General features: G+C 36.7%; 1 protein-coding gene across 5 annotated transcripts in view; it reads left to right on the plus strand.

Moving 5' to 3' along the window:
* ROBO1 (roundabout guidance receptor 1) overlaps nt 1-12,485 on the plus strand; it is a 688,445-nt gene that overhangs the window by 74,039 nt on the left and 601,921 nt on the right. For all 5 annotated transcript variants that reach the window (XM_015880144.2, XM_015880189.2, XM_015880164.2 and 2 more), the window contains exon 2: nt 11,560-11,700. In XM_015880144.2, the coding sequence (XP_015735630.1) occupies nt 11,613-11,700 (88 nt within the window). In that variant the 5' untranslated portion in view covers nt 11,560-11,612. The remainder of the gene's footprint in view (nt 1-11,559; nt 11,701-12,485) is intronic.

A 12,485-nucleotide genomic window follows, 5' to 3' on the forward strand; every position in this document is an offset into this window, starting at 1 on the left:
ATCTTTATGAAAGCTGGAGTCTTCTTCCTTTCCCCCAAGGAGTAAACATTTCACATCAGTCTGTTTAACCAAGATGCAGACAATGTAGAAAGTCCCTATATTATTTAAGCTTCACCTGTACTAGTGACCCCAGAAGGATGAATGTATTTCGGGAGAGAGCTGAATACCTTTGAATTCTTATGTAAATTTCTGTGCCTGAGAAGCTGTTTAGTTGGGCAGGATTTGCAAATCCTTTCTAATTGCTCCAGTTCCTACTAAGGCCAAAAGCCAAGCTGTTTTTCTCGAAGTTGAACCTCCAGAGGAAAAGAATTCTGGCAAGTATTTTGGCCACCAGGGACTGCAGACCGTAGTCCTAATATGCTTGTTTTTTCAAGAGCTTTGCAGAGGAGAGCCATTTCTCTCTTTTGCTTTGTGCACTCTTTGTCTAGTATTCCTTTTATTATTATTATTATTATTATTATTATTATTATTATTATTATTATTATTATTATTATTATTATTAATTATTATGTCACACTTAAAGTTCTGTGAGGTCATTTACTGTGATGACAGATAAAAGCATAAGAAATACAATGATTGGGTGAGCACAAAGTTTTCTTTGCACACTGAAGTTCAGTTTGGGCTCTTCCCTGCAATGAGGGACTATTGCTCAGGAATTTGAGAATGTTAATTCCATGTTGAAGAAGTTTTGCAACACAGGTTATGCCAGAGCTGTGATCTGAGTTAAAATCTTAATTTGCCGACCAGCAAAACCTCAGAACTTTGTTTTCCCCACTGCCTATGTCACCTTGCCTCACAGAACCTGAATGCTAGGAGTATGTTAGGTCTTTTAGGCAAGCTTCAGTTTCCGTCTTTCTGTGAGATAAATAATGATGCAAACAGAAGTGCTGTCACTTAATTGGTGAGAATCTGAGAGGAACAGGTTTTAAAATGATCCCTACTTGTTCTTGGCTATATACTTGCTACTGTTCCACGCAACAGTAAAATCAGTTGTCTTAGTTTAAGTCTTTGCCCCCACATTGTGTACTCAATAGCATTGACTCACCTCTTTGCTCTGTATATGCAGTACTTTTTTTGGTCTTTGTTTTCAAATTATATGACTGAGTTTTACAGAATTGCATAGATTCATCCTATTTCAATGTATTTACAAAATTCCAATCAATTTGGTCCAGTGTGGGTGTAGTGGTATGTCAGACATATACTTTTGAGATTGCCACCCCAGATCTGCTGCGTTTTCAACAATGTAAACATGTATTTCATAAAACCTGAGGAGTACATAACTTGGTCAATTTAATAATGTTATTAATTACGAATGTTATTCATAATCTTCTGTTTTCCACCTGTGCCTCTGATCTCTGCATCATTATGTTGTTCTTTCATGCTCACCACTCCATTAACAGGAAGTTTTGAAGGGGTCAACACCAGAAGGATTACAAGACTGGTATTTATAGTGTGAACTTTAAAAAGCTTCACTGAAATCTCAGATGCTTTTTATACCTGTGTTTTCTTTTGTTTTAAATCGTGAACATGTTTCAAAAATGAAGGTACTCTTAAGTATTAGTATTTTTCAAAAAACAGGAGGTAGTTTGTGAATATTTGCTTCACTTTGTAAGCTCTTTCTAGTGATCAGTCAGCTAAGGCTCTGTTGTGGAAGTTTCCTTCATAATAGCAACAAGATTGCAACACATATTATTGTTATTATACAATATTACATATCAACAATAGTAAAGGTTGGTGTTCAAAAAATGAGTGGCTTTAAGTACTTGAACCTTTACTGTCATGGATTTTAGAATATAATTGTTTTGTCTCAGTCTTCTTTTATTTGAAAGCAAGCACTTCATGGGTAAAATATTAATTTTATTATTTCAACATTTTATGAATATTTTGTTTTCACTGGGGACTTCTATGCATTTTACCAGCCTAATAAATGAAGCAATTCACAAGCCAAATGCTTCTTGCTCTTGATGGCTTTAGGGGACCTTGTCATTCCCTGTAGCCTTCTCTCAGACCCAGTTGTGTGGCTCTGAAATCACTCAGTTGGTAATTAGGTATTTATCAGATTGTTTCTGAAAAGGGATGAGACAGTTATCTGACACAATTATCTTTGAAAATTGAATCCCTCTTTTCTGGTCCTGCTGAGGACATTCAAAGGTACTGTGAATGTTTAAAGCTAAATGCCTTTGAAAAACCCTTGCTTTTTTATGTCAGGTATAACAGAGGAGTCCAAATGCAGTCAAAGGAATTTTTTTTAACCTTTCGGGCACTGATTTTTCTTTTCATCAAACACTATTTCTTTTTCTCTAGGCTCTATTTGGAAGTTCATTTGACAAACAACCACTTTACTCCTTCAAATATCCCCTATTTAAGAAATACTGTTGATGTTCATATCTTATTATGAATAATTTTTTAAATACAGGTTCACAAATTTTCTTTGGTAGTTATTAGCCTTTCCGTTAATTGATTGATTAGAATATGTAAATGATTTAATCTTAGTTCCAGTTTTACTTTTAAAGAAAGCATGTAACAACTGGTGTTTTGAAACTATATGAAGGCATTACTGTTTTTCACCTGAGGTTTTTTTTTTACCTATGATCTTAGAAACTTTAAAGTGGTTTCATGATCAAAAAGTGATGAGTATTTAGTTCTAGAAAAGCAGTTTCAAAACACAGTATGTCACTTTGGGAAGCATGCAACAGATGCAATACCCAATCTTTCCAAACAGTCCTTTGAAAATCTTAGGAGTCAAGATGGGGATTGCTGGTTTAACAATCCAGAGAGGAGAGAAAGAGATAATACATCTGTAGCATAAGATATGAGTTCTTGTTTTGTTTAGATCATCCCTTGATTGTATTTTCAAAAACCACTAACTTCTTAGTGTTTAAACATCTCTTAAGATGTGTCTAATGTGTCTAACACAGGAATGAGTCAATTTAAGAAGTTCAAACCTCTTGGAAGGAATGTTTTATGGTTTAACCCAGCTGGTATCTATGCATCACAAAGTTGTTTGCTCAAGCCCCAAAAAAAAAAAAAAAGAATTCATAGGTAAAGATAAAAACTATTTACTAAGACAGAAAAGGAAGGGAGATAACAAAAATAAGATAGTAGTGGTAATAATAATTTACCTACAGAACATGTGATGCACAAGTAATTGCTCATCACCTGCTGGCCAATACCCAGCAAGTCCAGAAGCATCAACTCTCTACCCTCTCTACCATTCTTAAAGGCTTTTTTTTTTTTTTTTTTTTTGCATTAAGTCAAGTGGTATGGAGTATCCCTTTGTCCATTTCAGGTCAGCTGTCTTTGTTATGTCCCCTCCCTGCTCCTTGTGACCCCCCAGTTCCCACACAGGTGGGACAGTATGCTCAGCAGAAAATAAAACATTGGTGTGTTATCAACATTGTTTTTCTACTAAAGCCAAACCATAGCATCATGCCAGACATAACAGAGGAAAAATTAACTCCGTTCCAGGTGAAACCAGGGCACTTACTTAAGTCTGAACAGAAGATACTCAATTTCTATATCTTCATTTTTGTATGAAGAGTTTATTCAAATGGAAGGTAGACATAACTGATATTGTAGAAGAATATCTGTCTTCTTATGCATGAGTTTTTCTGCATTTTACCACCTGTCAGCCACAAGTAGTATTCCTAATGGGAAACTTCCTCTTTACTTTTGATTTCTGCTTTTTCCAGATTTGAGAAACAAGAGAAATACTAATGTTTTTATCTCATTGCTATTGCTTTTTTTTTTTTTTTCTTTTGTTAAGTAGCTGTAGATGAGCATCTGATGCTTGACAATCATATAATTTGAGTTCAGAATCAAGTCAAAAAATTCAGTTTCTTTCATGCTTGTTGAGTTGCAGGCAGAAAAGTGAAATTTCACTAAAATAGAGCAAAATACTTAAAAGATAGAATCCTTTTACACAGTCCAAATTTCAAAATAATTGTATTTTAGACCTGTATGGATTGAGTTAGTTGAAATTCCAGGAGACTGCTGTTCTGCTTCTTTGTCAGGCATCATTAATTATAGAGAAACCAGTGAACTGCACCTAAGAGACAGAAGTGTCACTTTCTTCTAGGTTCTAGAAAGCAAGTAAATTTTAATAGATTAGAGACATATCTAAAACTACATCGACTCTTCTTCTCCAACAAGTGCCTGTGAATGCACACAAGTAGTACCCTCAACTGCAAAATATTTATTTTTATTTATATTTATATTTATATTCCGTCTTGTTTTCTTATATGGCTTCTTGTCAGTAAGGATGCAAATGTCTTCTCTCTTTTCACAGCTTTTTACTATATCAGCAGTTTAGGAGTTGAGCAAAGTTTTGTCCAATGAATTCACTGCTGAGTCTCACGAGTTATCTCCCCCATGAGTAGCTGAATATAAAATAGATGACAAAACATAAAATACTGCAAGTCTGTGCAAGACAGTAGTTTGCAAGTTAAAACTGACTGTTGCATTTCAGGGGAATAATCACCCTGAATATACAAACTACTGAGATGACAATGGACACAGGACACTGCATTTTGTATTTTTGCTTTAACTGTATTTTCTGGTTGCCTGTGGAATCAAGAGGTTATTCCAAACAAAATTCTCATCACAAACCTTTTCAACTGTCCATTTTTGACCCTGTCCATTTTTGACCATGCATTGAGGACTATTTACAGGACAAATTATTTTTCCTAGCGTTTGTATACCTTTTTTTTCTCTATCAAGTCCTGAAACACATGCCAAACATAGTAGCTCCATTCTGTCAGTCTCTGCTCCCAGGCTGCTTGATGTTGATATCTTTTCTAGACAGTCCACCCTGAGGATCATAGTATCATCATAGTATCATAGTCTCGTGCAGGTTGGAAGGGACCTTAGAGATCATCGAGTCCAGCCCCCGGGATTCGAGCCTCTGTGTAGCAGAGCGGCACTTCTACCACTTGCGCCACAGGGGGGATGATTTTGGATATTGTGATTAATTTTCTTTGACATTCTTCTTTCATTTTATGCTTTATTTTACTACAGCATTTCCTCATACAGTATATTGACTGTTGATTTTGGTGCTGTGATTTCTGAACAGTGCAGTAGTGGGCTTAAAGCCACCTCTGGGGACTGTCTGTTCTAGTACTGTATAGGTCGAGGTTAGAGGGTTTCCATGGTGTACAACCAGTCAGGTTTTGTATAATCTCAAAGAAGGAGACTCCACGTGTTTCTGGGCACCTTGTTCCACTGTCCAGTCACCCTCATGGTAGAAATATGTTTTCTTATTTTTAAATGGAATTTTCCATATTTCAATCTGTGCATTTTTTCATTCCTTCCAGTCAGGTCTTTATAGACATATATTTATGGATCAGAATCCCCAGTGCATTCTCTCCTGGGGCCGAGAAGTCCCATCTATCTCAGCCTCCTCCCAAGCAACAGATGCTTCAGTCTCTTGGTCATCTTTACTGGATTTGCTCCACCAAGTCTGTGTGAGTCTTGCAATTAGGAGCCAGTGCTGGACCCAGTACTCCATACCTAGTCTAACCGGTGCAGAGTAGATGGGAACAGTCACATCCCTTGACCTGCTGGTTACACTCTTTGCAGAACAGCACAAGTTACTTTGGCCTTCTGTGCAGCAAAGACACCTTTCTGATTCAACTTGCTGTCCACCGGGACCATCCATCACCTTCTCAGAGATCAGAGGTGAATCTGACTGGCTCTGGGTCTTCCATCCTGAAAATACTTTTGCAGTCTTCCAGATCTTGAGAATCTTCTTTTGATTGTCACAACCTTCCAAAGCTAATCAAGAGTAGCCTTGCAGTGACACTGGTTAAATCCTTTGGCGCACACATTTTAGTCCTATCATGTCCCAGGGACTAACATGTGTTCATGTTAAATGGTCCCTAATCTGCTCCTTTTCTACAAAGGGCAAGTATTCCTTAGTCTCTTCAAATCTCGAGGGCCTGGAATTTGTGAAGGCTAATCTTTACAACAAAAATTGAAGCAAAAGAGGTTGTAGAGTACATACTCATTTTCTTCATCCTTTCTCACCCTTTTTAGCAGCAGGCCTTCTTTTCCTGCTCTTCCATTTGATGCTTAAGTACTTGTGGAATCCCTTCTTGTTGATTTTACAAACCTTATCAGAAAACCCTCCAGGTCTTTGTGGGTTTTCCTAATCTCATTCTTGCACATTTGGACATTGTCTTTATATCCCTCCAGCCACTGCAGGCAAAACAAAACAAAACAAAACTGTTACTTTTCTTGAGTGGCTTGAAATTACAAAAGTATTGGAAATCACTGTTTTCTTTGGATGATATTTTTGTCTTGGTTTTATTATTATTATTTATTTTGCTTTCTCTTTATACTCGCTTTTTGACTCATTCCAGTCTTGCATCATACCTTTTTTTGCACATATACTGAATGATGAATATATTGATTTCTTTTGAAGAAAGCATGTCCTATTGCTTGCTGTCTCACTTATGGACTCTTCTCTGATGAAATGCTTTTGTTAAAGCTGTCTATTGTTCAAAATTAATCTCGGTTTGTTTAGCCAGAGAAGTGAAGGAAACATTACAGATTAGCAGAGCTTCTGGTAGAGAGATTACTTATGAGACTGGTGGGAGGAAAAAGATTTTTTTTGTCATATGTTTGACTCTTCACACTGTTTTCACGTGCAAGCAGCTCAGTAGTAGGTATTTATGATTTACACTACATCTTATGTTGCATACTATACTGCTTGTCAGGCTGATACTTAAGTTCGGGTTTCTGTTCCAGACTCTCAGTAGAATTCAGTGGATGAATATGGACATAGCTTTTTTTTTTTTTTTTTTTTTTTCTTCAATTTCTTAGAGTTATTCTAAGTGAACTACTGTGGCACGGCTTAGGCAGTAAATATAACATGCAAAAAATGAAGTTACTAAAATCTCAGTAAGTATATGAGCTTGTTGCTTGCCTGGCTAGAAATGCAAAGTGAGAATGTAGAGTACATTTTTGTTTTACATAGTGCTTTTCTCACTGAATTAAACAAAACAAAAAGCAAAAGCAAAACAAAACTCCACAGCATAAAATAAAAATAAATATTATATCATAAATTGTAAAAACTTTCCTAGCGATTGTTTCTTAAAAAAACAAATATTTTGCCATAATAAAACATTAAGCAAGGTAAACTTTGGTAATAGATACACATGCCAGTTCCCTGAAGCTGTCTACTGGAACTGTCTCTGAAAAGATCACAGTCCAGATCCACAGGTTCTGCTACCTACTCTGGTCTGAGTAGATTTATATTTTTATAGCTGATTTCATCTTAGTAGCGTTAATTTACTTTATAACCAAAAAAAGGAGATGGACATTTTTTCCCCCTAGTTCATTTTTCATTCTTGCTCCAAAATAGAAACGACATATGTTATTACTTCTTTCTCATCCTCCTAGAACTCCAAATAAATTCATTTTAACAAAGACAGGATATTTAAAATAGTAGTGTGAATTTCTTAATTTCAGTAATAAATAACCTTACTGATGATAAAGCAGAGGAGGAATAAGCTCAAAATGTAGTGTTAGTCTAAGCACAAATGATGAGATAGCTGGAGTCTGGCTAATAGACATATAGAATTCTCAGGTATACTGAATGACCGGTAAGCTCCATTTAATATCAGCAGGCCTAATGACAAATGAAGTAGTTTATTTTGCTTCAGAAAGAGTTTCTTTTTTTATATCTTCAGTAAATTTTTGTCAGTTGACTCCAGAATGGACTTTGGGTACATAGCATATAAAACTTAAGATTCATCTTGTATTTAAGGTATCTTCTTCAGCATAATATTTACCAAAGAGTGTAAATCTCATAAAAATAATATAAAATTATTTTTTATAAGTTAAAATCTTAATTGCTTGACTTCTGTGTCCTTTTCTTCAACTCAAAATCCTGTGAAAATCTAGCCTTAATGAGTTGCTTGCCATTTCTGAGAGAAAAACATAATCAAATTGCTGTTTATTTTAAGTGGTTTAAAGGGAAAATGATTAAAAAATAAAGGAGAGGGGAGGAGAGAGAAAACTAGCATTTTTTTGGGGGGGGTTTGTTGTTGTTGTTGTTGTTGTGACTTGATGTCTTTATTTCTGCTGCTGCATGCTGTGCTGACTGTAGTGATAAATAGCAGTATGCTTGGAAGTGGTAGAAAATAATTGATTAGACTCTTTCTCTTAATTTACAATAGTGCTTCTTTCTCCTCTGAGTTTGTGCAGTTTAATTTGCCATTGATTCTCTAATGATTATAATGTCATAGAAGAAACAGTGTTTATTTTCATTGTGTAGCATGGACAAAACATTGCACTTTAACCTTTTCTTGCACATTCTGGTAGATCTGCAGTCATTTAGTATGGTGTTATGTAAGGTCTCAGGCCAGCTGAAGTTTATATGGCTAATGCATCCTTCTGTCAGTGGCAACACCTAATTAGTGCCAGTCCTTGTTCTACAATATTAGTTTTGTAGTTCAGATACTGGAAGACTAGTACAGGAATATTAAACTCAATTATTATAGTCAAAATGTACTATCACAATGCATAATATACTAAGGTTACTCTGGAATTAATACGTCTTCTATTATTAATGGCACATGACATCTGAGGCAGATGTAGGTGGTATGGTAGTAAAGGTTGAACATAATGTTGGGGGCATCTTTGGGTAAAGCAGCCATGAGATAGTGTAGTTCTGGATCTTACATGAAGAAACAAAGTAGGATTGCAACCCCAGACTTCAGGAGAGCTAACTGCAATCTCTCCAGCAGCCTACTTGGAGACATTTCATGGGTTAGATCATTGAAAGATAAGGGGCCTCAAGAAAGCTGATTGACATTGAAGCACCACTTATTCCAAGTTCAAGATCTGTGCATCCCTGAGTGTAAGAAATCAGGAAAAGGTGCCAGGAGACAGTCATGGATGAGAAAAAAGCTCATGAAAAAACTGAAATGGAAGAAGAAAAGGTGTCTGGCCACTAAAGACAAATATAGGAACACTGTTGGGGCACGCAAGGCTCCAACAAAGAAGGCTAAGTTCCACTTAAATCTGGTGAGGGAAGTCATCAATAACATGAAAGAGTAATGTATGTCAATAGCAAAAGGGAAACTAGGAAAAAGTGCTTTTGAATAAGTGCCCTGGTAACAGAGAATGCAGAGGGATGTGTTATAAAACACCTTCTTAATTCAGTCTTTACTGCTAACATGGTCCTTTGGGAATCCTAGACCCCTGAAATAAGAGAGTCTGAGGAAAGAAAGACTTCCCCTTGGTCAAGGAGGATCTAGTCAGAGATTGTCTAAGCAAACTCAATACATACAAATCAATGGGCTCTGATGGATTGCACCCATGAATACTGAGAGAGCTGGCAGAAGTGACTGTCAGGTTTCTCTCTATCATCTATGAAAGGTTCTGTAGAGCAGGAGAGATTTTCAAGAACTGGATGAAGGCCAGTGTCACCCTAGTCTTCAAAAAGAGCAAGAAGGAAGAACTGGTAATTATAAGTCAGTCAGCCTCAACTCTGTCCCTGGGAAGATGATGGAAATCTTTTCCTGGATGTCACCACCAAGCAAATGGAAAAGAAGGTTATCAGAAATAGTCAACATGGGGAAATCACGCTTGATGAATTTGGTAGCCTTTTATGATGTCATGACCAGTTGGATACATGAAGGGAGAGCAGTGGATGCTGTCTACCTTGACTTCAGCCAGGCTTTTGACATCCTTATGCTTATTAAGTGTGGGATAGATGAATAGACAGTGAAGTGGACTGAGAACTGGCTGACTGTCAGAGCTCATAGATTTGTGATCAGTGGCATAGAGTCCAGTTGGAGGCCTGCAACTAGTAGTGTTCTCCAGGGTTCAGTACTGGGTCTGATCTTGTTCATTATCTTCATCAGTGACCTGGGTGAAGGGATACAATGTACTCTTAGCAAGGCTGCTGATGATACAAAGCTAGAAGGACTGATTTACACACTAGAAGGCTATACTGCCATTCAGTGGGACCTGAATAGACTGGTGAGTTGGCCAGAGAGAAACCTGATGAGTTTCAACAAGGGCAAGTATAGAGTCCTACACCTAGGCAGGAATAACAGTGTAAATTTTGTGCTGACCTGCTGGGGAGGAACTCTACAGAGAAGGACCTGTATGTCTTGGTAGAGAACAGGTTGACCACAAGCCATCAGTGTGCCCTTGTGGACAAGAAGGCAAGTGGTATCCTGGGGTATATTAAAAAGAGTGTGGCCAGCAGGTCAATGGAAATGATCCTCCCCTTCTACTCTGCCCTGTGGAGGCTGCATCTGGAGTCCTGTGTCCAGTGAATAGAATCCAGTGGAGGGCCACAAGGATGAGTAAGGGTCTGGGCCATCTCATATGTGAGAAAAAGCTGGGAGACCTGGGATTCTTAAATCTGGAGATGTGAACACTGGGGGAATCTTATGAATGCTTATAGTGGATGGGTGTCAAATGGATGAGGCCAGGCTCTTTGCAGTGATGCCCAGCAACAAGACAAAAGGGCAATGAACACAAACTAGGAAAAAATGTTTACATTGATGGTTACAGAAGCACTGCAGCAAGCTGTCCAGAGAGACTGTGGAGTCTCCTTCTCTGGAGGTATTCAAAACCTGCATGGACACTTTTCTGTGTAACCTACTTTAGGGAACCTGCTTTAGCAGATGGTTGAACTAGGTGATCTTCAGAGGTCCCTACCAACCTCTACAATTCTGTGATTGTGTGGTTGTGACCATTTTGAAGATCTCTGAGGATGGAGACTCCTCAACATCTCTGAGCAGCCTGTACCAGTGCTCTGTCATTCATACAGGAAAGAAGTACTTCCTGTTGTTCTGACAGAAATTTCTGTATTTCAGTTTGTGCCCACTGCCTCTTGTCATGGTGCTGGGCACCATTGAAAAGAGCCTGGCTATGTCTTCTTTCTACTGTCATAGCTCTGTTATGATTTTGTAAGCTGGCATTTAGGAATCATAATCATAATATTGTCAGAAAAACGAGTCTAAAAGTCACATTTAATCAAAATATTATTTTCTGTAAAAGTCAGTTTTTTTACCAGTCACTTGGAAAGTTTCATCCCTTTATAACACATACTTAATAGAAAGATACATTAACAGCTGGAGTTATTAATGGGTAAAATTAGCCATTGTTCTTATTGAGCAAAAACACCACCTCATAACAGGAGGATTGTTGTAGTTTTAACTTGGGTTTTATAGAAAGCCAAATGCTGGTGAAGCACATTTTTAAAACATAAGCAGCTATCTTGTTAAATTTCTTGATAGCTTGAGTTCAATAGTAACCAAATAACATGCAGCACTTTAAAATATATATTGAAACTCCTTATGTTACCTTTAAAACATCTTTTTAGGGGTTGGCTGTTTCTGTAAGGATATTTAATACATTTTTGATTATAGTTTATTGCTTTCTAGTTGTTAGGAAAAAAATGACATATTTATTTACTTTTATGTCTATCTGTATTGAAAACAGCATACTTGACACAGTTATGCTAGGTAAAAATATTTGGAAGTAACTTAAATTTATCATTAATTAATCTGTTCTTATTTCCATTGCTCATTGCAGGTAACATTTACGTTAACGCTGCTGAGCTGGTGTAATGCAAGGAAGGACGCATCATGAAATGGAAACATTATCCTTTTTTGGTAATAGTAGCTGCATGCAGCCTTTCCAGATGTCAACACTTACTGGGTCAGCTTATTCCAGGTAGGTACCTTTTATTTAAACATAAAGTTCATATTTTTAAGAATCATTTTTATGATGTCAGTGTGAATATGTGCATGTATATACATAAAATTCTCTCTCCATATGTTAGCATGTGCATGGGGATGTGAGTTTAGTAACTTCTAAGCATATCTGCATATCAAAATGCATAATTTAATAAGTACTGTTTTGTCTGTGCTGCAATTAATTGTTTGTCTTGATAATAAAAAGCAATATATGTATTAAAAAAAAAAAGAAAGAAAAAAAAAGTTGGCCTGAAAATCAAAGTAAGAAGAGATTAAGGTGGCTCTATTAAAACATTCCTTTGATTAGTACTGTTGGAGGAGGGAAGAATACAAAGTGCAGAAACTGACTTGAAGATCAAAGAGAATAGGAAATCTATAGAGAACCTTCCTGAAGAAGGAAAACAGCAGGCCGTTGCAAATGGGAAGTAGCTGAAATGCTGCATCTTCAGTGAAATTCTACATGCTGGTAATCACGCCAGTGTCTGTATGTGGAAAGTCTTACTAACACAGAGAGAAGTAATAAGTGTGTTTAAAAACAGCAAAAGCTGTGTGCTTTTCTTTTTTTCCTTTCTTTAGAATAAATTGGTAAAAACATCTTCTGAGTCATTCTGAATTATTTTCAGTATTTGTAATAAAAAAACCAAAACAAACTTTGATTGTTACTGTTAATAATGTACATTCTTTCAGTAAAATGTACGAAGAACCAGTAGACATACAAAGAAAATATGAAAGTAATGTACTGATTCTTTGGTCTTGTATTTT

This window comes from Coturnix japonica, chromosome 1 (assembly GCF_001577835.2).
Source record: "Coturnix japonica isolate 7356 chromosome 1, Coturnix japonica 2.1, whole genome shotgun sequence".
Taxonomy (NCBI): Eukaryota; Metazoa; Chordata; class Aves; order Galliformes; family Phasianidae; genus Coturnix; species Coturnix japonica.